Source organism: Rhodamnia argentea, chromosome 4 (assembly GCF_020921035.1).
Source record: "Rhodamnia argentea isolate NSW1041297 chromosome 4, ASM2092103v1, whole genome shotgun sequence".
In the NCBI taxonomy this organism is placed as follows: domain Eukaryota; kingdom Viridiplantae; phylum Streptophyta; class Magnoliopsida; order Myrtales; family Myrtaceae; genus Rhodamnia; species Rhodamnia argentea.
Window position 1 is genome coordinate 29,599,132 of NC_063153.1, and position 27,989 is coordinate 29,627,120.

A 27,989-nucleotide genomic window follows, 5' to 3' on the forward strand; every position below is an offset into this window, starting at 1 on the left:
GCCCAACCCTTGTCTTTTCGCAAAAACCCTTTCCAATGATTCATCCAAGAATTTCGTTGGATGCTGAAAGGCTCCTCTTTAAGGCTCTCTCACTTTTCGCCATACTTGCAACCCTCGTCAGCTGCCCATATGTCACGGCGGCCCAAAGGAGTAACAGCAGCAATCCGACGACGATCCCGGTGAACATCGGGGTGGTTCTCAATCTGGAGACATGGGTGGGTCAGATGGGATTGAGCTGTATTAACATGTCCCTCTCCGATTTTTATAGTTCAAATCCTTCCTACAAGACCAGACTCGTCCTCAACGTCAGAGACTCCAGACAAGATGAGGTTACCGCTGCCGCTACAGGTTCTCTCTCAGGCCTCTATCTCTCTCTCTCTCTGTGTCTCCCCCTCTGTGACGTCCTGACTGGTCGTAGAGGACAAAGTACATTATGCAGCTGTTTGTGCGATGCAAGATGGAAAAATGTTTGAGCCATTCGAAGCAATATGCATTCTCGTAGCATGAATTGCCTCTCCAAGAAGAAATGACCGAGGTTTAATTTTCAAAGGGTTTTTCTTTTTTAAATCAATGTAATAAAGAAGTCTTTATCATCTTCAAATAAAACAAAAATTAACATCAAGTTGGTAGTTAAGATTCAATTTGATCTCTTTCACACTGGGAATAAGGAGGGTCTCGAAGCCATAAAATATATCAATACAATACCACCCCCACCCCCACCCCCCCAAAAGTCTTTTGGTAAGTCCACGCCATTCTGTGCTTCATAACAAGACTGGTATCATTCGACCGAAAAAAAAACGAGACTGGTATCCGAGCGTAATATTTGACCGTGGAAACCTTTGAAATGGCATCGTATTGGTGTCGGTCAACAATTGATCTTTGACTACAAAGTTTCATGTTCAACAATTGATCTTTGAATACAAGGTTTCGTCGTATTGGAGGAATATAGTATCACTATTGTCGTCTGTTCCATTCTTTGAAGAGTATTATGGTCTCCTGTGACTCTCGTCCTATTATACATAGAGTAAAATTCTGGAAAATTATGTCTGCTTAGTGAACCCTATTATAGCGAAACTTCAAATTCTTTTCTTTCGGAAAATGTAATGATTTTTCAATTAGTTGAGCCAAACATCATGGTTAACGAGTTTGGTCAAGCTAAGCAAGTGATTGAATATTTCCAAGGAAGTTGTCTGGTACTAGTGGTGAAATAAAACAAATAAGGTCTCAAGTTCCAAAATACTTAATCAAGTTATAAGGACAGATGCCTTTTCCAATAAGAATTTCCATTATCTGCCGTATTGTTATTGGTTCACCGTCTTTTCTTGTTGACCTTTGCAGCACTTGATTTGATAAAGAACAAGCAAGTCCAAGCCATAATAGGCCCTCAAGATTCGGAACAAGCAGACTTCGTCATTGACCTTGGAAACAAATCTCATGTGCCCATCATCTCTTTTTCTGCTACTAGTCCTTCCCTCAGTACGTTTCGGAGCCCATACTTCATTCGAGCCGCACAAAATGACTCGTCCCAAGTGAATGCCATAGGCGCAGTCGTGCAAGCTTTTGGTTGGAAAGAAGCTGTCCTCATATATGTGGACAACGAGTTCGGAGAAGGCATCATACCTTCTCTTACCGATGCTTTGGAAGATGTCGACACACAAGTGCCCTATAGGAGCCTTATTCGTCCTTCGGCCACGGACGATCAAATCCTACAGGAACTCTACAAGTTAATGACGATGCAAACAAGGGTCTTCATCGTGCACATGTTACCTACCCTCGTTTCTCGGCTATTTGCCAAGGCAAAAGAGGTGGGAATGATGAGCGAAGGTTATGTGTGGATCTTGACTAATGGAATCACTGACCTATTGAGTTCGGTGGATTCATCAGTTGTTGCTAATTCGATGCAAGGAGTGCTGGGCATTAAGACTTATGTCCCGGACACGCCAAATCTGGACAACTTCATGGTCCGATGGAAGATGAAATTCCATCAAGACAATCCATCCGTCATTAATCCTACGTTGAACATTTTCGGATATTGGGCTTATGACACTGCTCAAGCTATGGCAATGGCTGTCGAGGAAATGGGTGCGGCAAATTTCACCTTCCAAGCAATGAATGCTTCAATGGATACAACGGATCTCGACACTATTGGGGTCTCTCAAAATGGTCAGAGCCTTCTCCAAGAATTAGCCAAGACAATATTCATGGGCCTCAGTGGAAATTTTAGCCTTGTAGATCGGCAGCTAGATTCGTCAATGTTCCGGATTGTTAACATCAATGGAAACGCAGCAAGAGGGATTGGGTTTTGGACGCTCGAAAATGGTCTGCTAAGGGATGTGAATTCAATCAGCGCGAGTAAATATTCGACTTCGAAGAGTAATCTTAGATCGATAATTTGGCCAGGAGATTCGACATCTGTTCCTAAGGGATGGGAGATTCCCACGAATGGGAAGAAATTGAAAATCTTAGTTCCCGTGAAGCATGGCTTCAAGCAATTCGTGACGGTTACCGAAGATCCTAGCACAAACACATCTCAAGTCACCGGATACCGTATAGACATCTTTCGAGCCGTGGTAGAAAATTTGCCTTATGATGTGCCTTACGACCTTATTCCGTTTGCCTTGCCCAATGGAAGTAGTGCTGGCGATTACAATGACATGATCGATCAAGTATTTTACCAGGTGTGAGCAAATGCTTGATTTCGTAGGATTACATGTCAATACTTACTATGCTATCTCGTGGTTGACAAAGAAAACATTTCCCTTCCTTTTGTTGGAACAGAACTATGATGCATTGGTGGGCGACACAACAATTATCGCGAACAGATCATTGTACGTGGACTTCACCATACCATACACCGAATCAGGAGTTGCGATGCTCGTTCCATACAAGGACAACAAGAGCAAGAATGCTTGGGTTTTCTTGAAGCCACTCACTTGGGACCTTTGGCTAACAACAGGATGCTTCTTTGTGTTTATAGCATTGGTTGTGTGGATTCTCGAACATCGGATTAACGAAGATTTCAGGGGCCCGGTCTCGCATCAAGTTGGCACGAGCTTCTGGTTTTCGTTTTCAACCATGGTCTTCGCACAAAGTAATCGCCCTTCTCTTTGATAGATCAATCGAACGTTATAATTGACATGTCTTTCTTGGAGAATATATATGCTTACCCTTAATTCGGATTGCAGGGGAGAGAGTATTGAGCAACCTAGCCAGATTTGTTGTGATCGTGTGGGTTTTTGTGGTACTTATACTAACGCAAAGTTATACGGCAAGCTTGAGCTCTCTTTTGGTGGTGCAAAATCTTCAACCAACCGTGGCTAATGTGGATCAGCTCCTAAAGAGTGGAGAAAAAGTGGGTTACCTAGAAGGCTCTTTCGTACATGAAATGCTAAAGCAATTGAAGTTTGACGATTCCGGACTTATATCTTATCAATCTCCTGAAAAATGTGACGTGCTTCTTTCAAATGGAAGCGCAAAGGGCGGGATTGCAGCGGCATTCGACGAAGTCCCCTACATTAAGCTCGTTCTTTCCCAATATTGCAACAAATATACCATGATCCCAACCTTTAAAACTGCTGGATTTGGCTTCGTAAGTCCTTAATCGTGCGATTTTATCCCTCAAATGTTTCAATTACTAGGATTATTCGTTATTTCTATGATCGAAAAATCTCATGTCCTGTTTCTTTTGGTTCCCGGGTTTTCCCCAAAGGGTCTCCGCTAGTGCCCGATATTTCGTGAGCAATCCTAAACGTAAATGAAGGGCCTAAGATAACGGAAATCGAAAACACATGGTTTCCATCAAAATCCGAGTGCTTGAACTCGATCGCCTCGGTTTCTTCCAACAGCTTGGGTCTTGATAGTTTCGGGGCCTATTCTTGATTCTTTGGAGCTGCGGCTGTTTTAGCTCTCCTCATTTTCATGGTCATGTTCGTCGGAAGAAATTGGCATGTCGTTACAAGTTCTCCAGGTTCATTGCGGGATAAAATTGTTGCATTGGGTAGAAGATTTAAGGAAAGAGACCTCAACTCCCATACTTTTAGGAAAGCCAGATTTAGCGACAGGAATATGGAAGATGGTGCCAATGAGATTGCAGCTGCTGAAGTTATAGAGCACACCAACTTCCCCCCAAGTCCGGCAAGCAACTCCAGCCAAATCGAGGTTGTCTTAACCGATGGGGAAGGGGCAACATCTGTAGAACAAGGACTTCGTAATCGTGTAGTTGAAGGGTATCCCGAGAGAGTGGTAAATGTCGAGCTTACCAATGTAAAGTAAGAGATGTAAATGCCTCAAGAACCTTAGATACTGGACTTTATTCCTTAACTAGTTCAACTCGGTACTTGTAGATGATAATATCTTCCCCCTCATACTATTCTCATGTAAGAACTGCACTCGCTTATTGTGTAATCTCGGACAATATACACGAAAGATAGATGCTTTTCATTCAGCAGAAGCGGGGTTATTTACCACGGGCTTGACTCAAATAATTGGTTGCTTAGGGAACGACAACGTTGAATATTTTCATATAATTCAAGGATTAAGTTGAGCATGTTCCAAAAGTTCATGGACCATATCAAACAAATTGAAAGTGTAGGAATCACATCGAACAAATTAAAAGCTCATGAACCATATTGTACATTCATTTATGTCGTTATTCCTATATTCATATATATAAACTAGCATCTTCGTGTCCGTTGAGGCCCATAATGGCACTAGCCTATTTCTCACAAGTAACCCTCAAAATTCAGGCCCAAAATTAAGTGCAATTATGCGAATTTGAACCCAAAAAAAAAAAAAAAAGAAGTTATGAAATAAGCGATGCTAAAACAATTGGTTATGCCTCATTAATGGAAGTAGTCCTTTGCATTACTTTTTGTTTCTATATTTGGTTTTGAGCAATATAACATAAAACTTACCTATATATAATAAATAAATAAAAAAACCTCCCATTTAGTGGTTTTGAAAATGTTTTGTACTTGTATTGTTTAGAGGCATTGTATAGAAGATCTGCTTTGTATTTTCTTTGTGTAACCGACTAGAAACAATTGTCCCACAAAAGATCAGCATACAAGCTTCAACCACATAATCTTCTAACGGACACTCGGGATCGAAAGACGAAATACTTAATGCAAGTGTCGACTAATTCCGGGAATGCGTTGGGTTATTTGCTGGATCAAGAATTTGGGCTGCAAAATCGTGATTTTTCTTTCTTTCTTTTTTGGTTGGAAGAAAATCGGTGAGTTGGAAATGTGGGAATGCGTCCCGTGGTAAAATAAGGTGAAAGGATAAATTGTGAAAAAAATAATATTCTTTATTTGCCAAAAAAAAAGGATGAAAAGGTACCTTTTAGTTCTTTTAGGAAAAATTACCAAAATTTTCATAAACCTACTACAATTGTGTCAATCCTGTCATAAATATTTTTAGTCAAAAAGCACTGAAATTCATTCACTCCAACGAGGAACTACAAGATCCGAAAAGACAAAATTCAAAACAAAGCAAATCTCAAACGAGTTGGGGAGGGTTAACTAGCCAATAAGAAGGGAGAGACCTTTTTTTATGAGCCTTGGCCACCCAATCTGCCGCTTGATTAGACTCACAAGGACTATAAGCTACTATGGCGACTTTTTTGAGTTGGGCCAGGAGGTTTCCACAATCTTCAACTATGTGCCGGAAGGCCCATGGACTGCCTTGTATCGAGGATAGGTTGGATATCATGGGAGTGCTGTAAATTAGAATCTCCACGGGCATAGCTTTTTGTTTTTTTGGTCAATTCAATTTTAAACCTTTTACACTTATGCCACTTTAGTCCTTTCCGATCAAAATTGGCCGGAAGTCATTGACGTGTGAGGCCGGCGCCGACGTGGCGTGTGACATCCTGAAATTTTGAGGTCTATAAGAAAATAAATTCGATGGATTTTAGTCTCAAATTTCGGTCTAGTAAATAATAGGGGATTTTTTAGATTTAAGAGACAATAGTTGGACGCAATTGTAATTGGTCCGAAATGGGACTTGGATAATCCAATAGCGTTGGTAAGAGAAAATCAAGCTCGGACGGTCAAACCGTCGAACTAAAGTGTCGATATCATTTGCGCCCGAGCCTAGTCCTGGGCGAACCATAGAAGTGAATTTACAATTTTGCCCTTAAAGGTAAATTTATTATTTTGCCCTTTTACCTACCCCTTTGCAAAATTACCATTTTACCCTTGACGCTAAATTACCAAAGTACCCTCAATCATTTGTGCCAATTGAGTTACCTACCCTTGCTTGTGAAATTACCAAATTGCCAAAGGATGTTATTCATAAAAGACGAAACTCATTGATGGAGATTTGACCCGTGGGCCCCACCTTTTCTTCTTCTTCCCCAAGCTTGGTCGTGACTCTCTTTCTCTCCTCTCTTCCCCTCCATTTTCATGAGAAATCTTCCCCATCCCGAGCTCCCCCTCTTTCTTGATTTTCTACATGCGCATGAGAAGAAATCGCTCGTTTGAGCTCATCCGGAGGGCAATTTGAGTTCCGTTTTCTCCTACGCGACTGTAAGATTGAGGGCTATTTGGATATGAAGGCTGCTCTTCTAGAAAGTTGATAAATTTCCATGGCTTTGAGCCAAACAGAAGCTTGTCGCGCCACCGTGGGTTGTCGCCGCTCGAGCCGTGTGACCTCGGCGTCGTCTGCGGTGCCTCCATCCATCGTCATCGAGGCTCGCAACCCGTGCTCGCCGAGCCGAAAGGCCGAGAGCGGCCGAGGATCGCAGTTGTTGCGCTCGAGTCTTCTCTGCCGATCGTTCGTCATCGCCGGCCGTTATTTGAGTTAACCCCTAATCTCCGATTAGGCCATTAATTATGTTTAGGGATAGATCAATTTATGTTAATGATTGGTTAGTTTAGTTAATAATGGTTGAGTTAAGTTAATTGACTACGGTTGGGTTAGTTGAATGCGGTCGAATTAGTCAACCCTGGTTAGTTAAAGTAATCGTAGTTACTTTGAGTTAACTATAGTTACTTTTCGTTAACCGCAGTTACTTTTAGTTAACTATAGTTACTTTTCATTAACTGTAGTTACTTTATGTCAACCATAGTTACTTTTTGTTAATCATGGTTGTGTTAGTTAACCTTGGTCGATAAGCTATCGGTTTAGATGATAAGCTATCGAGGTTTTAGATGATAAGTTATCGAGGTTTAGACGATATGCTCTCGAGATTTTAGCGATAAGCTATCGATATTTAGGCGATAAGCTATCGAGGTTTTAGCGATAAGCTATCGAGGTTTTGACGATAAGCTATCGAGGTTTGGACTATATGCTATCGATTTATTATTTTACTATTATTATTGTGTAGTTTTAATACTCGTCTCTAATCGTTCTATACTTGAATTATGATGTCGATATTGGGAATAGCCATATAAATTGGCTTATGTAATTAATTGATTGGCAACTTTCAAGGATGGTGATTGAATTGTGTGTAGGTGATCACGTGCAATTTATTTATCTCATGTTTGATCACGTGCAATTTATTTATTGCATATTTGGCATGAAAGTTGAGATCGGTGTTCTAGTTGTGAACCTTGATTTGTATGTGGTCGAATGCCATGTTGAGTACTATATAATATGTGAGCTAAGGCGGGGTAAGTCGACATGTGTTTAATGGTTAACTGTTGAGTTGCGCCTAACCATGTAATAGCTATAGCATTGCGAGAATCGCACGCTATTGATCCGTTATCGATATTAACCTGTATGTTTAGGCCGCCCTGAGCGAATCAGCGCCATATTTGGACTTAGACATTGACTTACGAACATTTTGTATCTCACTCATTATTGTTAACCATTTTCCGGGCCCTTACCTCTGGAAAACTGGAAGAGGACGTGGATCCCTTTTTTAGTTAGCACGGAGTGGCATTAAACCTAATCTAAACCTAGTATTTTTTTATGGTTGTAGGAAGTGGCCCTGAAGTAGGGCTTATATATATGTATTTCCCAAGATTAACAAGATAAATAGATAAAAGTTTTGTTTTGCTGATGTTGATTGATTTAATCGCTTGTTGTGCTATCTCTACTATCATTCAAAATGTTGTGCTGGGAAGTAGCACTCTCCGCATACACTTAATTAAAAGTTAAAATTTTAAATGGGTCGATGACGCGTCTTGGAACGTCACAACTTAACGACCGAGAAGGGATGTTGACGTGCTCGATGGGTACGAGGCGTGACATCGTTGTATAAGTGGTATCAGAGCAAAATCAGCCTGAATCATTTGGTCATGGCCTGGAGTGATAAGGTGTACTGGGTTTTGGGATAGTTAGTATGATTAAAACCCATGCTTGTAATTGTTGAGTGACCTTTGGGTCATTGTTCTTGAGTTCTCTTGGCATGTCAACTTTGGTCAAGCGGAATTCCTTAAGGTTCCTGTAAGTTGAGTAACCGTATTACGAGAGTGCCTAGAGGAAGGACAGTGCAAGAGGATCTCAAAGCGAACGGGATTTTGCAGGCATTGGAGGCCTTAGGAGATATAATAGTGCAGTAAATGAGGAACCAAGCTGCATTTCGTCGAATTGTCGAAATATGCACTAAGGATAGTTGAGGATCCTGTGGATAGTGCAAGGAGATTTCGGGATGGACTGAAATCCAAGATTAAGGATCGGGTAGTGCCACTAAATCTCAAGGATTATAGGTTTAAATTTTGTGTTGTATTCTAAGAGTTTTAGTATCGACTTTAATTGATGACCCCGAGGGGTGATATGATTAAGATTCGCAAGAAAGCGAACTACAATCAATAAATTTTAAGCATAGATTTGAGCTAGTAAATATACTTACTGGTTAGTGAATTGCTTATGAACAAAGGGCAAAGTTGGACTATATGATTGTGATCCTAAATTGTCAACAATCGAACATGAGGTTATAGATCGATCTTAGGCAATTGATCTTTGAGATGTGTGATGGTCGCTTTTGGAATTAGAAAGTTTCGATTGGTAAGGATTGATGTGGAAATGAGTATTGTGTGATAAGTAGTGAGGACGATCATGCATTGCACGTGTCTATTGCATTAAAACGAAAATTGAGAAACGTGCACGCATGAGCATATCATTATTTTGTAGGACTTGATAAACCATCGCTTGGTATGGGACAAGCTGTACGGGATGCCTATAAACCGTAATGAGATGTGGCATAGGACATGTCGAACAGGACTTTCTTAGTAGGTGCTTGACTTGGGGATGAACCGGGCGAAGGCTAGTAGACTTATAACGACCCGGGTCGACGATGGCGGGAAGTGACGCCAAAGCAAAATGGCCTAAGCAAGGAGCAGCTTCTGGCGGTCTTCTAAGATAGCATTAGGGGCAAGAATGAACCAAGTTACGCATTGAAAAATTGGTCGAAGTGTTGTGCTAAGTCTAACATTTATTAAAAGATACATTGCATTAAAGTTGATTTTCAAAGTGAAAAATATTTTTTCGAAAATGCATTGCATTGCATCTCAACGATCGGGGTAGTGAATGAGAGAACGTTGAGTAGATTGAAGTGCTATAGACAAGGATGTAGAAATGCCTGGACTACTTGGTGGGAAGTTGGTAAAAGTCTATCGTGATACCTCCGAGATTATTGCCGGAGAAGATCCCGTCTGTGTGAGGGATGTGTTGTTTAAATGTGCCTCCAATGATGTGTCCTGCAGAAGTCTAGATTACATCATGGAATGACTAGAGGTTGATTCCTAGAGATTTGAGGATAACGTCGGACTTGTTTGAAATTGTGTTTTGTACGAAGATTGTAACCAACAAAACCATGGGCAGTATGTTGATCAAAGAGTTGTGGTAATGAACGTGAAAGATTCGTAATGGCAAGTTATGAGTGGACGACATATTATGGTTTATCGGTTGAATCTATGAGTTACTAAGGTCGCCGATGACCCGTAATAAGGTTAAAATTACGAGATATGGCAATTAAGGAAAATAGGATGGCAGAGTGCGCAACGAAAGCGTAGTAAGTCCACATAGTTTAGTAAGATGACGATTATGTGAGTTTTGCATTTGATAAGGAAGGAGTTTAAAAGCGAAATTTTGAGGACGAAATTTTCTAAGGATGGAAGATTGTGACATTCCAAAATTTTGAGGTCCGTAAGAAAATAAATTCAATGGATTTTAGTCTCAAATTTTGGTCCGGTGAATTATATGGGATTTTTTAGATTTAAGGGACAATAGTTGAACGCAATTGTAATTGGTCCGAAAAGGGACTTAGATAACCCAGTAGCATCGATCAGAGAAAATCAAGCTCGGACGGTCGAACCGTTAAACTAAAGTATCGAGACCATTTGTGCCCAAGCCTAGTCCTGGCCGAACCATAGAAGTGAATTTACAATTTTTCCCTTAAAGGTAAATTTATTATTTTGCCCTTTTACCTTGACATGACGATTCTACCCCTTTGCAAAATTACCATTTTACCCTTGGCGCTAAATTACCAAAGTACCCTCAATCATTTGTGCCAAATGACTAACCTACCCTTACTTGTGAAATTACCAAATTGTCCATAGATATTATTCATAAAAAACGAAACTCATTGATGGAGATTTGACCGTGGGCCCCACCTTTTTTTCTTCTTCCCCAAGCGTGGCCGTGACTCTCTTTCTCTCCTCTCTTCCCCTCCATTTTCATGAAAAATCTTCCCTATCCCGAGCTCCCTCTCTTTCTCGATTTTCTACGCGCGCCCAAAAAGAAATTGCTTGTCCGAGCTCGTCCAGAGGGTGAATTGAGCTCCGTTTTCTCTTATGCAACCATAAGATCGAGGGCTATTTGGATATGAGGGCTGATTGTCCGGAAAGTTGATAAATTTCCATGGGTTTGAGCTAAACAGAAGCTGGTCGATGGAGGCTTGGTTCGTTCGACGTCGATTCAAGCTCCGCCGTTTGTCGTTCGTTGCCAAGCCACCGTCGGTTGTCACCGATCGAGACATGTGACCTCAGCATCATCTGCAATGCCTCTCTGTCCATCATCACCGAGGCCCGTGACCTAAGCTCGCCGAGCCGAGAGGCCGAGAGCCGCCGAGGATCGTCGTTGTCGTGCTCGAGTCGTCGCCGCCGATCGTTCTTCGTTGCCGATCATTATTTGTGAGTTAACCCCTAATATCTAATTATGTCATTAATTACGTTTAGGGATAGATCAGTTTATGTTAATGGTTGGTTAGTTTAGTTAATGATGGTTGGGTTAAGTTAATTGACTACAGTTAGGTTAGTTGACTGCAGTTGGGTTAGTCAACCCTGGTTAGTTAAAGTAATCATAGTTACTTTTAGTTAACTATAGTTACTTTTCATTAACTGTAGTTATTTTATGTTAACCGTAGTTACTTTTTGTTAATCATGGTTGGGTTAGTTAACCTTGATCGATAAGCTATCGATTTGGACAATAAGCTATCGAGATTTGGACTATAAGCTAACGAGGTTTTAGAGGATAAGCTATCGAGGTTTGGACGATAAGCTATCGAGGTTTTAGAGGATAAGCTATCGAGGTTTTGACGATAAGCTATCGAGGTTTTGACGATAAGCTGTCAAGGTTTGAACTATAAGCTCTCGATTTATTATTTTACTATTATTATTGTATAGTTTTAATACTCATCCGTGATTATTCTATGCTTGAATTGTGATGTTGATATTGGGAATAGCCACATAAATTAGCTTATTTAATAAATTGATTGGCAACTTTCAAGGATGGTGATTGAATTGTGTATAGGTGATCACGTGCAATTTATTTACTGCATGTTCGATCACGTACAATTTATTTATTGCATATTTGGCATGAAAGTTGATATCGGTGTTCTAATTGTGAGCCTTGATTTGTGTGTAGTTAAATGCCATGTTGAGCATTGTCTAATATGTGAGCTAAGGCGGGATAAGTCGACATGTGATTGATGGTTAACTATTGAGTTACGCCCGATCATGTAATAGCTATAGCATTGCGAGAGTCACACGCTATTGATCTGTTTTTGACATTAACCTATATGTTTAGGGTTCCCTAAGCAAATAAGCGCCCTATTCGGATTTAGGTGTTAACTCACGGAGATTTTATATCTTACCCGTTATTGCTAACCATTTTTCAGACCCTTAGCTGTGAAAAGCTAGAAGTGGACGTGGATCCCTTTTTGTATTAGCACGGAGTAGCGTTAATCCTAATCTAAACCTAGTATTTTTTTATGATTATACGAAGTAGCCCCGAGATAGGGTTTGTGTATACATATTTCCTTAGGTTAACGAGATAAATAAATAAAAGTATTATTTTGCTGATGTTCATTAATTTGACTCTTTGTTATGCTATCCCTACCGTCATTTAAATGTTGTTTGGGAAAGTAGCATGTTCCATATGCGCTTAATTAAAAGAAAAAATTTTAAATGGGTCGGTGACGCGTCTTGGGACGTTACAACTTAACGACCAAGAATGGATGTTGGCATGCCCGATGGGTGCTGGGCCCGACATACCGTAATCGGCACTAATGTGGATAAATTTTAATATTATTTTGATATTATTTGGAATTTTTTTACTTTTATTAATTTTTATTTTCTTTTCTTTTTTCTCTTCCCTTTCTTTTTCCTCCAATTGGTTGTCGAGGCCGGCAAGGGCAAGTGACATCGACCTCGTTGACCTCTAGCATAGCTCACCCCCATCGACCATCAACAAGGGCGAGCAGTGGGCAAAACCTCGTCCAGTGACGGTGAGGTCAATCGTTGCCCAACCCATGCGGGGCTGGCCTTGTTGTCACTAAACGAGGTCGAGCCTCCCCTAACCATGGGAGGCGCGACCTGTCCGTTTAATTATTTTCTCTTTCCTTTGTGATGATGGCCGATCTCGGGTGATACCCGGCCATCGACAATGAATAGAGAGGATTGGGAGAGCTAGCTCTCACCCGATCCGGTGATGGTTTCCCTCACTAGCCACAAGCGACCCAAGCAAGGCGGCCCTCAATCGTGTGAGGGTCGGCCTTAATCGGACGAGGGTCGCCTCACCCGCAATCGGCAAAGGCAGCCCTCACCCAAAGTCGGCGAGGATTGCCGGGACTCGATAAAAAAGGTAAAGAAAAGAAAGAAATGCTAGAACAACAAACCAAAAAATTATAAAATATATAAAAAAAAAATGTTCACGTCAGCACCAATCGTACCATGTAGAACGGCTGGTGTCCATATTGGTAATTTTCAGTTGAAATTAGCCTGATGTACGCAATTTGGCAAAACGTAAAAAGTTTTGGGACTCAATTGACATAATTGAAAGATTTAAGACTAAATTGCTACAAATGCAATATGTCTAGAACTATTTTGATAAATTTTCCTTTTTCAAGTCACATCTGATTCTTGTTTGTCGTATTCTCCTATTGTTAATTTTAGGCCTCGTTCATCGTGTTAGGTTTGCACATAAGACGTATTGTTTACAAAGTCACTAATAATCGTATATTCATGTAATCACCATACACCTCTACAAAATAGTAACCCATAACAACAAAAACAATACACATTATATCGTACACATAGATGATTTCGAAGTTTACTCTACATTTTATCACTTATAAATTGATATTAGTATCCTATTGGCATCAATAGAGCAATACAAATACTCAACAACTATCAAGAATAAGATTTTATTAATGAATAATACATATGATAACATGATCAAATTCATGACCGTATATAAATCCCACCAGTTTACTATCGAAGAAAGCAATATTTTATGTAGATGAATCATGGGCACTATTTTTTTTTTCTATTTAGCTATTTCTTTTTGCTACCATATTATATTTACGACTGAAGTAGATGGATAGCCAAATGAAAAGGAATCCTCTGTGTGAAAAACAAGGGAGTTTGGACTTGTCACTTAAAATTCATCCGCTCTGTATTAACCATCATATGACGATTCTTCCACTAATTGTATCAACCAGGTAATTGTTGCTCGGACTCAATTTTCTTGCTGAGCTCCACAAAAGACGCAAATTTCGCGAGAAAATTACTCACGTTTCCTGCCACATGACTTGTAGAATCGGCCTATTCGACGGCTTTTCATGTCGAGTAATCGTAATATGATCCGGAACATTGAGAGTAGGTTAATACCCGCCTATTACTTGTATCCAAAGTTTCTCCTAAACTAAGTTTTCCTATTTTCTATTTTTTATGACCACTTGTAAATTAATTGCCGGGTCAATTTTATAGAGACATATATTTGATCCACAGACGTACACTCAGTATATATTGATTCAACGCTGTAGCTTGCTATGTACCCAACAAATTGCTGAGGCGAGACGACTGCACTTTGGTCATGGACGGTTCCATTATGTGTTCCTTCCAAGCTAGGTAGATATGGTGCAGCGCGATTATGACTAGAGCCATTAGAATAGTTGGGGGAAAATCCAAGTCAAAAGACTTGACTTGAAGGCAATACGCAGCTTCTTGGAAACTCACAAAAATCACTCAATATGTAATAGAAAGCCAACTGTATTAATAATTATTATCTCAGTAATAACAATAATATCCGCAATAACAACAACAATAACGAGAAGAGGAAGAAGAATAAAATCGCTCAATTAGTGCTATGAATTGACGAGTTTATGATGTTTTTTTGGCCATAATCACACATGGGTGTCATTCTTAATGACTCTTGGAGTAATTAGGTGATCACTTTTGGTTCTATACCTACTTTTTCCATCTGCTTTCGAATTTTTCCAGTCTCTTACTTTTTTTTCCCCCCTAAACTCGTGGGTTTTTCACTCAACTGCAACTTGAGGAGAGTGTTAAGTTAAAATACGAGTATAATCAGTTGCTCACTTTAAAAGTTAAAGCAACTAAAAAAGTGACCACTGGCAATATGTTATGACTTCACGTGCCTATTGAATCTACTATAGGACTGGTCTTCTGGGGACGTGATGATTGAATTAATCATGATGGTTCGTGGGTGGATGACAGCCCCGGGTGAGGTTTTCTTGTTTTACTTGGTCAAAGTAAACGAGGGGGATCTAAGGTTTAGGGAATTATGCCATTAAAGATGTCCCACTTCCGTAAGTGGGGGGCCAAACAACAAACTAGACAATTTGGTCTGGCGTTCTTAGCTTGTAGGTGTCTGACACCTAACATTTCTTTCATAAGATCTAAAATTTAGGGATATTTCTAAGACAAAAAAAAAAAAAAAGCTCGGGGCACATAAGATTTAAGGAATTATGCTATTAAAGATGTCCACTTCCGTAAGAAGGGTCAAAAAACAACTAACTAGACAATTTGGTCTGGAGTTCTTAGGGTTTATCTATAGGTGTCTGACATCTCACATTTCTTTCATAAGATCTAAAGTTTGGGGACTCTTCTAAGACAAAAAAAAATCGCGGCACATAAGACTTAGGGAATTATGCCATTGAAGATGTCCCACTTCTAAGAAGGGGCAGAAAACAACTATCTAGACAATTTGGTCCAGAGCTCTTAGGGTTTACCTGTAGGTGTTTGAAATCTCACATTTCTTTTATATGTCCGTACCAAGAAAAGCTATTGCACGGTTTATAGATAATATGTCCTAATGTATTTGATTCATCAATTATTTGAGTTACAACGGTTTAGATGAGATTGATCTACTTGTTCTGTTCGACCATGCAATGTTTTTGTTTCTAAGGAGAAGTTATGGCATAATTTATAGGTTATGTGACGCAGCGTTCAGCGAATAACGCAAGAAAATCCTTGCTAAAGGAGACAAATCTCGAAAATTCTGTGAATATTATTGATGATCTCTTCAAAAAACGTGATAAACACCTTTTATAGGGTGTTATCCTAACCCTAGTCCAATTAGGAATCAAAATATCAAAAAACGGAAAATTACAAAAGTGCCTTTGAAATAAAATTAAGCCCGAAAAATACTAAAAAAAATAGGACGCCAAAGGCCAAAATTCATCGTTAGTCACGGCCAAAGGCCGTGAGTATTGATCAGGACACCGTTTCGCTTCAGCCTGCCGAATTTGAGCTCAATTCGACGTCGTCGACCCGATCAGGTGGTTCTAGCTGCAGCACCGTTTCGCCTTCCGATTAGATTTATGCCGATCCAATCGATCCGGAAACGTATTACTAATGACATCCGCATCATTCTCCTCTACTTGAGAAAAACTCGTCCTCGAGTTAGAACCAGAATCCGGATACATCGGCTCGGTTGACTCATGGAATGGCGACAAATCAGCAACATTAAAAGTGTTGGATATGCCCATGCTATGTGGAAGGTCTATAACATAAGCATTATCATTGATTCTTCTACCGACAGTATAAGGCCCGTACTTCTTCTGCTGCGGTTTGCGATAGGATCCAGCTGGTAACCGCTCCTTACGAAGAAACACCATCACCTAATCACCTACCTCAAACACCTGCTTTACTTTGTGCTTATATGCGGCTGCCTTATACTTTTTATTAGCTTCCTCCAGCTTCTGTATGACTTCATGATACACCTCTACAATCTGTTTAGCCATATGATCCGCTGCAACACTCTTGTCTGTTTGCTTAGGCAACAGTATCAAATCTAGAGTATGCTGAGGCGCCTTTGTATAAACAACGAAAAAAGGCGATCCGCCAATAGAACTATGGACTGCATTATTATAAGCAAACTCTGCTTGAGATAAAGCAATATCCCACTACTTCGGCTTGTCTCCACGGATGCTTCGAATCAAATTGCCCAGAGTTCTATTGACCACCTCTGTCCGACCATCGATCCGCGGATGTGCTGTGCTACTAAAATTCAAAGAAGAGTCAAAGAGCTTCCACAAAGTCCTCCAAAAGTGCCCCGTAAACTTACTGTCTCTATCAGAAGTAATAGATTTAGGTACTCCATGCAAGCGAACCACTTCTTTGAAAAATAATCCGGCCACACTTATCGCATCGGACGTTTTCCTACAAGGAATGAAGTGTGCCATCTTGGAAAATCTGTCTACCACAACAAAAACAGAATCTACGCCTCTTTGGGTTCGTGGCAACCCAAGCACAAAATCCATAGACAGATCTTCCCATATATTGCTAGGAACAGGTAAAGGCATGTATAGACCTGTATTCTTAGATTGCCCCTTAGCGGTTTGACAAACATAACATTTTTGCACGTACCTACCGACGTCTCTACGCAATCGGGGCCGGTAAAATCGCTCCCTAACGGCAGCAATAGTTTTGTCACGTCCCGGATGTGCAGCTAAACCTCCTTCATCTAAATCACGAATTACCTTCTCTCGTAATGAAGTCCGAGGAAGGCAAAGCTGATTATCTCGCATCGGATAACCATCCATGGCATAGAATTCTTGAATAGGTTGCCCAGCAACACATGACCCCCAAATCTGCCCAAAGTCATCATCGCCTGCATAACAGTCTTTCAGCTGCTCGAATCCCGTAATGTCTTGGCTTAACGTAATCAACAAGCCAGCCCTTCTACTCAACGCATCATCTACTACATTCTGCACACCCGACTTGTGTTGTAATTTGAAAGGAAATTTTTGCAAGAATTGACACCAACGCGCGTGCATGTCTTTGCTAATTCTCTTCTGACTATTCAGATACTTCAAAACTTCATGATCAGAATATAGCACGAATTCTTTTCCAATCGGATAATGCTCCCAGGTCTTCAAAGCCCTTACAACAGAATAAAATTCTTTGTCATAAGTACTCCACTTCCGTCTCGCGTCGCTAAGCTTCTCACCGAAATAGCAAACCGGTTTGCGCTCTTGAGATAAAACAGCTCCTATGCCCACTCCACTAGCATCACAGTCCACTTCAAACAATTTATCAAAATCGGGTAAAGCCAGAACAAGCGCGGTACATAACTTTTCCTTCGTAACAGCGAAACTACTCTCGGCTTCCTCCCCCTATACAAATTTACCTTTCTTCATGCACTCTGTAATTGGGGCCGCAATAATACTAAAATTTTTAGTAAAACGCCTATAAAAGGTAGCCAACACATGGAAACTCCTAACTTCGTAAACGATTTTAGGAGCTGGCCACTCTCTTATTGCTCTAACTTTCGCCTCATCCACCTCTATTCCCTCGGCGGTGATAATAAATCCCAAGAATAACAACTTATTAGTTAGAAAACTGCACTTCTTAAGATTTACATACAGCTTACTGATCCGCAAAGTCGTCAACACCTCCCTCAAATGCATTAAATGCTCCTCCTCGGTTCTACTATAAATCGGGATATCATCAAAATAAACTACGACAAATTTGCCAATAAAAGATTTCAAAACCTGATTCATAAGCCTCATGAAAGTGCTTGGAGCATTAGAAAGCCCAAACGGCATCACTAACCACTCGTATAGCCCCTCTTTTGTCTTGAAAGCTGTCTTCCACTCATCGCCGGGCCGAATACGAATCTGATGATATCCGTTCTTCAAATCCAGCTTCGAAAACCACTTAGCGCCATGTAACCTATCCAGCATGTCATCCAATCTTGGAATAGGAAACTTGTAACCCACAGTTATCTTGTTGATGGCTCTGCTATCTATACACATCCTCCAACTCCCATCTTTCTTAGGAGTTAACAGGGCGGGAACAACACATGGGCTCATACTATTCTGAATATGCCCCTTTCGCAGCAACTCCTCCACCTTCTCCTTTAGAATCTCGCTCTCCTTTGGACTCATCCCGTAGTGCGGTAGGTTAGGCGGACTAGCACCATGAATTAAATCTATATGGTGCTGAATATCGCGCATAGGAGGCAACCCGTCCGGAACCTCCTCGGGCATCAACTCGCTAAATTCCTTCAATAAAGGTCTAACCGATTCAGGTTACTCCTCTACTTGTTGTTCGACCTCTGTCTCAATTGCCTGTTTTACTATCAAAACATGAATTTCCCTGGTCTCCTTAATTTTCGAGTCAAATTTCCTTGTAAGGGTAAGGAAATTACTTCCAGCAACCTGTTTGCTTTTGTTCTTTAGGGCAGCAATGTATACTTTACACCATCCTTCACAAGATTATACCGATTACTCCTCCCCGAATGCCGAGCATCTACATCAAATTGCCACGGCCTCCCAAATAACATGTGACATACATCCATGTCTACCACATCACAATACAATTCATCATGATATTTACCAATGGAGAATGGAATTTTACATCGCTCGATCACCTGAATGTTGTCCGCTCCAGATTTAATCCATCCTAACGTGTATGGGTTAGGATGCTTCTCCACGAGTATACCTAGCTTCTTCACTGCCTCTTTCCCGATAATGTTCTCCATGCTCCCACTGTCAATGACCACAGCGAAGATTTTTCCCGGAATGGTACATCTGGTTCGGAATAACCGATGTCGCTGCGAATCATCCTCCTGTTTTGGGGCCAACATCATCCTGCGCACAACACAATTCACCTCCTCTTCCTCTTCTTCAAAATCATCCTCGTCGCCATCCGGTTCACAACAAAATTCATCTTCCTCTTCTTCCCTCGCTGCCACATTAACTGTCTTTCTCTGAGGGCATTCATTAGATTTGTGCCCGGGTTGATTACACCCGTAGCACTTTATCCCCGCTGGTTTAGCGTAAGGATTTGGGTTCGCAGATTTCTGCGCTTGCGTTCCCTTATCCCTCGCCTCGTTCATAGGGCGCTTCTCCACCGCCTTATCATCTCGACTCCGCTCCGTGTTATAGCGATTGTTGAAACCGCTCTTCTCTACGGAGCTGTTCAAACCGCTACTTCTATAGTTCTCGTAGCCCCTCTTACCCCGTTCTTGCTGCATCATCTCCGACTTCATCGCCATGTTCTTCGCTTCGCATGCATTCCGCAAAAGCTGTACTCCAATCTTATCTCGGATGAAGGGCTTCAACCCATCGAGATATCCGGGTACCTGTTGCCCCTCCGTCTCCGACAGGTTATTCCGCTCCGCCAACCTCATAAATTCTGCCGTGTACTCATGTATGGACCGATTACCTTGCGGGCAACGTTGATATTGCTGGAACATGATCTGCTCATAATCATGAGGAAGGAACTCCCGCTTCAGCAATCTTCTCATCCTCTGCCAAGTTCGAACCCGCTCTTTTCCTTCTCTTTCTCTCCTATTCTGCAATCTCTCCCACCATGCGGACGCACCCCCCTTCAATCTACGGGCTACTAATCGTACCCTTTTCTCACTAGGGGTTTCCATATAATCGAAGAATTTATCTATATTAGCAACCCAATCCAGAAACTCCTCTATTCCCAGCACCTCCATTAAAAAAGGGATATCGACTTTTAGTTTAAAGTCGTTACCTTCACGTTCATCATAGCGTCGCCTGCCGTCTCTTCTTTCACGATCGTTGTAACGTCCCCTTCGAATTCCGCCATAATTGTTCCGGTTTGCATAATTAGCACGTTCTTCATCCGAAACTTCGGTCTCCTCCTCTTCCGAACTCTCTGAATAAAGAGGATTATCCCGCTCGCGAACAAGAAAAGGCCTATCGTCGGGGTCACCGCGAGCAAAATCTGCACCCGGCCTTCTGCCATGTCGCCGATTCCGATTCACATCAACGCCGAGACCCTCGAATCGATCTGCTATCTCGTCAAATCGCTCTTTGAAACGACAAAGGCCTTGATCAAATCGTTGATCTATGCGTTCCATTAAACGCTGCTCCAAACGTTGCAGCACGTCGTCCCCAAAGATTGGGGCTCCGGTCTCCCGAACATCGTCACGAAGACCACCGCCCGCCGCCATAGGCTCTGATACCACCCGACGCGGCGTTCGGCGAATAACGCAAGAAAATCCTTGCTAAAGGAGAGAAATCTCGAAAATTCTGTGAATATTATTGATGATCTCTTCAAAAAACGTGATAAACACCTTTTATAGGGTGTTATCCTAACCCTAGTCCAATTAGGAATCAAAATATCAAAAAACGGAAAATTACAAAAGTGCCGCTGAAATAAAATTAAGCCCAAAAAATACTAAAAAAAAATAGGATGCCGAAGGCCAAAATTCATCGTTAGTCACGGCCAAAGGCCGTGAGTATTGATCGAGACGCCGTTTCGCTTCAGCCTGCCGAATTTGAGCTCAATCCGACGTCGTTGACCCCGATCACCTGGTTCTAGCTGCAGCACCATTTCGCCTTCCGATTAGATTTATGCTGATCCAATCGATCCAGAAACGTATTACTAATGACATCCGCATCATTATGTCAGCCAATATCACCGGAACATCCAAACCAGTGGAAATCAAAACAACAATATTCGTAAGTAGGCCAATAAAATTTATATTTGGAAGGTTTTGGTGCGGCTTGTACAACCGATTTGGAGAGCCTGTTAGGTTTCGATATTGTATCTTTGCATAATTTTAGTTGATTTGGTACTTATGAGTTAGATCGTTGTGTTAATTACCGCGGTTTTCTTTTGTATAAACAATTAATCTATTCTAGAAGATGACACCCTTTTTGATAATATAATCAGAATACAACCGAATAGATTTTCCAGTTTTCTTGCACAAATTCATTACGAGAATCTCTTGTGCGGCGACTTGGTTTTTTTATTTCAAACTGGAGTTGAATCTAGTACAGTTGTGCTTGGTCCTCGACTATCCTAACTAAAGTCAAAGTTGGAATTCTTGACCTTTTCGTGTAAGAGGTTAATTCTTCGGTTCTCGCAACAAAGAAGCAAGACGAGGGAAATGAGGCTGATAAAGAATCGATAAGAAAATCTAAAATTACTAGGTTAGGCGTGAGCAAAAATTCCATACGTTTATGATACTAACCAAAATATTTTTATTGTCGCTAACAAATCATTTTTATTAACTAATTATTTCAAGTCTTATAAGCATATCACATTTTAATGGGTTAATATTACGAAGAACTCTAAATCGATACAGCTCCGATAAATTTACCCCAAATTATTTTTTTGATAAAAAAAATCTCTAAACTGGTATATCAGTGATAAATTTACCCTAATTATTTTTTTGACCGTCAGAAACCCCAAACTGGTATACTTGTAACAAATTCACATCAAACTATTTTTTCCAAAATCGATACACTTGTAACAAATTTACCATCTGCGAGTTTTCATTAAATTTTACCGTCAAATTTTTTAATTGGATAACATGTGGCAATTGACAAATATATTACTTTGGAGATTTTTACCCTCTATTTGTTACAAGTGCATCTATTTGAAATTTTTTATGGCCTTAACCCAATTTAACAGAAGCTAACGAATGGCAAATTCATCACAAGTGTACCAACTTTGGATTTTTAGTGATAAAAAAATTATGAGGTTTTTTGTGGTCAAAAAAGTTATTTTTGCTAAATTTGCCAGGGGTGTATCGGTTGAGATTTTTCATGATCAAAGAAATAATTTGAAATAAATTTATCGCAGGTAGGTTTTTTTGTGTTATTAACCTTATTTTAATTTCGAGCCGTTCTAGCACTCGAACAAAATATCATTTTTTGTTCCTAAAAAATGACAAGAAAAATAACAATCCAGGGGTTAAATTATTTTTGGGATTCTTAATTAAAAAATTAGAAAATGAGCTGTTGGTACTACCAGAGGTCATATTATCTCTTCACATTAAGCCCACTTCGAAGTATCCCTGAATGGAGCATTTCCTTGCTTTGCCCTACTTTTCAAAGCTCTTCCCCAATTATAAATACGTCCTCGTCGTCATCACATCCTCCATCTCTCTCTCTCGCACACACTTGTCCCTGAACCCTTGCCAATGATTCCTCCAAGATCTTCAGTCGATAATGAAAAGCTCCTCTTTTTCGCTCTCTCCCTTTTTGCCATCCTAGCTACCCTCGGCGGTGGCCCTATCGCAACTGCACAAAGCAGTAACGATCACAATGCGACAACGATCCCGGTGAACATTGGGGTGGTTCTAGATCTGGAGACATGGGTGGGTCGAATGGGATTGAGCTGCATTAACATGTCGCTCTCTGAGTTTTATAGTTCAAACCCTTCCTCCAAGACCCGGCTCATCCTCGACGTCAGAGACTCCAAGAGAGATGAGGTTGCTGCCGCTGCTGCAGGTTCTCTCTCTCTCTCTCTCTCTCTCTCTCTCTCTCTCTCTCTCTCTCATTTACTTATTGGTCATAGTGGATAAAATACTTTATGCATATGTTTATTTGATCAAACAGAAAGCCAATTATTGTCCGTAATGACTTATTGGTAAATCATATGAATATTTCAGCTTATATAGATTTGAAATTTGGGAAGAACTCCCAAGCTAAATTTTCAAAAACACCACGACATAACATCAATATACAATTTTTCTCAAGAGGGTTTTTGTTATTGTGGAAAAGAAGTCGTTATCATCTTCTAGTAGAATCAAAGATAACCTAAAGTTGGTACTCAAGATTCAACTCGTTCTCTTTCACACCGGGAAAGTCAGAAATATATCGTATGAGACGGACAACTTGACGCTTAGCTTGAGAGCCGAGAGGATTCGTGGGATGTGGTCGATTCACGCGAGGCGGTGCTTCACGACAAGACTGGTCTTTGAGCGTAACATTTGACCTTGGAACCCTCTAATCTATTTATTTCTTTCCAATTCTTGGAGTCTACTTTTCAGAAGCTATAGCAAAGAAATGATATCGATGTACGCAATATCTCAAGAAATGATATTGATCCACGTAATAAGTTCTCAGTTCGGTGGTCAAAAGTTGACTTTGAATTGAAAAGTCTACCTTCTCTATCGTGTCGTATTTCACCAATATGTATACACACTGTACAAAAGTTTCACCTCGATGAGAACTTGTGAACGGGATTTTCGTTCATGTTCTCAAACGGGGTAATATAGTAGAACTACCATTGTTTGTTTGCTTCTTTAAAGAATATACAGCTCTCATGCAGTTCACCTGGTTGAACAGGAGAGATTCAAATTCGCACTGATTTCAGCGAGATAGCAGATAGAGACAATTTTCAAATTCTTTTCTTTGGGAAAAATATGTGCATGGTACATATTTTATATTATTATTATACGGGTGTTTTTCTTGTTTCTAGTTGAGCCAAACATCATGATTAACGTGCTATGTCGAGTTGTACAAGTGATTAATTATTTCCATAAAAGTTGTACTATGCCTTTTCAATTTCCATTGACTTCTGATCAAATGCGATGCCTTTTCCAATAATAATTGCCATTACCTGCCGCATTGTTATTGTTTCACCGTCTTTTCTGGTTCACCATTGCAGCCCTTGATTTGATAAAGAATAAGCAAGTCCAAGCCATAATAGGCCCTGAAGGTTCGATGCAAGCAGACTTCATCATTGACCTCGGAAACAAATCTCATGTGCCCATCGTCTCTTTTTCTGCTACTAGTCCTTCCCTCAGTTCGATTCGGAGTCCGTACTTCATTCGTGCCACGCAGAATGACTCGGCCCAAGTGAATGCCATAAGCGCGGTCGTAGAAGCTTTTGGCTGGAAAGAAGCGGTCCTCATATATGTGGACAACGAGTTCGGAGAAGGCATCATACCTTCTCTTACCGATGCTTTGGAAGAAGTCGACACGCGTGTGCCCTACAGGACCCTTATTGGTCCTTCGGCCACCGACGATCAAATCCGGCAGGAACTCTACAAGTTAATGACGATGCAAACAAGGGTCTTCATCGTGCACATGTTACCTAGCCTCGGTTCTCGGCTATTTGCCAAAGCAAAAGAGGTGGGAATGATGAGCGAAGGTTATGTGTGGATCTTGACTAATGGAATCACTGACTTATTGAGTTCGGTGGATTCATCAGTCGTGGCCACTTCAATGCAAGGAGTACTAGGAATTAAGACTTATGTCCCGAACACACCAAACCTAGACATTTTCATGGTCCGATGGAAGATGAAATTCCAACAAGTCAACCCATCCGTCCTTAATCCGATGTTGAACATTTTCGGATATTGGGCTTATGACGCTGCTTGGGCTCTGGCAATGGCTGTCGAGGAAATGGGTGCAGCAAATTTCACCTTCCAGATGATGAATGCTTCGACAGATGCAACGGATCTCGAGACTATCAGGGTCTCTCAAAATGGTCAAAGACTTCTCCAAGAACTAGTCAATACAACATTCACAGGCCTTGTTGGAAAGTTTAGCCTTGTAGATGGGCAGTTAGAATCGTCAGCATTCCAGATTGTTAACATCAATGGAAACGCAGCAAGAGGGATTGGGTTTTGGACGCTAGAAAATGGCCTGCTGAGGGATGTGAATTCAATCAACACAAGCAAATATTCGACTTCGAAGTGTAATCTTGGACCGATAATATGGCCAGGAGATTCGACCTCTGTGCCTAAGGGATGGGAGATTCCCACGAATGGGAAGAGGCTCAAAATCTTAGTTCCCGTGAAGGATGGTTTCAATCAATTTGTGACGGTGACCGGAGATCCTAGCACAAACACATCCCAAGTCACCGGATACTGTATAGACATCTTTCGAGCCGTGGTAGAAAATTTGCCTTATGCCGTGCCTTACGACCTTATTCCGTTTGCCTTGCCCAATGGAAGTAGCGCTGGCAATTACAATGACATGATCGATCAAGTATTTTACCAGGTGTGAGCAAATGCTTGATTTCGTAAGATTACATGTCAATATTTACTATGCTATCTCGTGGCTGACAAAGAAAACATTTCCCTTCCTTTTGTTGGAACAGAACTATGACGCATTGGTGGGCGACACGACAATCGTCGCGAATAGATCATTGTACGTGGACTTCACCTTACCATACACCGAATCAGGAGTTGTGATGCTCGTTCCATACAAGGACAACAAGAGCAAGAATGCTTGGGTTTTCTTGAAGCCACTCACTTGGGACCTTTGGCTAACAAGCGGATGCTTCTTTGTGTTTATAGCATTGGTCGTGTGGATTCTCGAGCACCGGATTAACGAAGATTTCAGGGGTCCGGCAACACAACAAGTTGGCACGAGCTTCTGGTTTTCGTTTTCAACCATGGTCTTTGCACAAAGTAATCAACCTTCCCTTTAGCAGATCAATCAAACGTTAGAATTGACATTTTGTTGTTGGAGGATTTATGTGCTTACCCTTAATTTGGATTGCAGGGGAGAGAGTATTCAGCAACCTAGCGAGATTTGTCGTGATCGTGTGGGTTTTCGTAGTACTTATACTGACGCAAAGTTACACGGCAAGCTTGAGCTCTCTTTTGGTGGTGCAGAATCTTCAACCAACTGTGGCAGATGTGAATCAACTGCTAAAGAGTGGAGCAAAAGTGGGATACCAGGATGGCTCTTTTGTTTATGGAATGCTAAAGCAAATGAAGTTTGACGATTCCAGACTTACATCTTATCAATCTGCTGAAGAATGCGATGCTCTTCTTTCGACTGGAAGTGCAAAGGGTGGGATCGCAGCGGCTTTCGACGAAATCCCCTACATTAAACTCATTCTTTCTCGACATTGCAACAAGTATACCTTGATCCCGACATTTAAAACTGCTGGGTTTGGCTTCGTAAGTCCTCAATCTCTCTATTATGGCCAAAAGGGAAAATTCTCGAATTTGTTAGGATTAGTCATCATGATTTATGAATCTCATGTCCTGCTTCTTTCGGTTTACAGGTTTTCCCCAAAGGGTCTCCGCTAGTACCAGATATTTCGCGAGCAATCCTCAACATAACCGAAGGACCGAAAATGACGGAAATCGAAAGCGCGTGGCTTACATCGAAAACCAACTGCCTGGATTCGACAACCTCGGTTTCTTCCGACAGCTTGGGTCTTGACAGTTTCTGGGCCCTATTCTTGATTGCTGGAGCTGCTGCAGTTCTAGCTCTTCTCATTTTCATGGTCATGTTTGTCAAAAAAAATTGGCCTGAAGTAACAAGTTCTTCAGGTTCATCATGGGAGAAAATTGTTGCATTAGGAAGAAGATTTTACCAAAGAGACCTCAATGCTCACACTTTTAGGAAAGGCAGATTCAGAGATAGAAGGACGAATGATGATGGCAATGAGACTGGAGCTGTTGTCACTTTAGAAAATACTAACTTCCCCCCGAGGCCGTCGAGCGAATCCATCCAAATCAACGATGTTTTAACCGACGAGCAAGGCACACCATCTGCAGAACAACGATTTCTTAATCGGGTAGACGAAGGGTGCCCAGAGGTAGCGATAAGCGTCGAGCGCACAAATGTAAATCAAATGTAGATCGCGAGATGTACATTCCTCGACAACCTTAGGTACTGAACTTTAATCCTGGACTAGTAGAAAAATTTGTGCTTTTAGATGACAATGTCTTCCCCCTCATTCTCTTCTCATGTAAGGAATGCCATTGATATTTCTTATCGCCTAAATCACAGGCGATATAAGCGAAAGATAGATGCTTCTCGAAGCGTTTTCCGGCGGACTTAGACATCACATGCAAGTATGAGCTCCTCTCATCCTCCAAAATTGTTGATTGTTACTTCGATAACGCCGTGCAAAGTATCCGGGCTTAGTAACACAAGACGACTTCTCGAAATTTAATTTCGACTGAGACAAAACGAAACCCAAACTAGCATAATCTCTCTATAGCTAGATTGAAATATTGTGATTTCCTTATTGTTCAAGTTGTGAATAGGCTTAGTGTTAGTTGTGGCCCACTGGCACAAGCCTATTTGTCACAAATGACACTCACACTTCAGGCCCGAACTCTAAGAGGCATATATGTGAAAAAAATAATAGTAATAAGATGAGAGAACAAATTGAGACAAATTAAATTCTTTAAAAAAAATTCTTTACTTTCCCAAAAAAAAAAAACTCCTCTATGTGAAAAAAAGAAGGTTGAAAGAGAACCTTCTGGTTCTGTTGTAGCAAAAGAACATCAAGCAGGTAGTGTCATTGCGTGTTAGTGGTTGTCTTCTTCGATTCTAAAGCTGCTCGCTTATGTTGGAAACTTTTGTTTTTTTTTATCATATAACATACTAACAGACATGATAAAAGTTTGAAACAAGACATTCTTAGATGGAAATGCTTTCATGTTAGGGAGTATACAATCTCAATCAATAAATCCACGTACCATCACCGCGTTCACTCATTGATTGAGAGATTGTGTGATCAGAAATAACTGACGATCTTGTCAGATCGTCAGGCCAGCACTTCCTTCTTAGATGATGCAACTTTATGCTTTTAGTAAGT

General features: G+C 40.9%; 1 protein-coding gene across 1 annotated transcript; it reads left to right on the forward strand.

The window, feature by feature from the left end:
* On the forward strand, positions 1-27,148 carry LOC115748835 (glutamate receptor 2.1-like). The gene is made up of 5 exons (XM_048277180.1): positions 1-348; positions 24,081-25,420; positions 25,521-25,833; positions 25,928-26,331; positions 26,439-27,148. The coding sequence occupies exons 1-5, from the start codon at positions 36-38 to the stop codon at positions 27,018-27,020; spliced, it is 2,952 nt and encodes a 983-aa protein (XP_048133137.1). The 5' UTR covers positions 1-35; the 3' UTR covers positions 27,021-27,148.
* Positions 27,149-27,989: the final 841 nt, after the last annotated feature.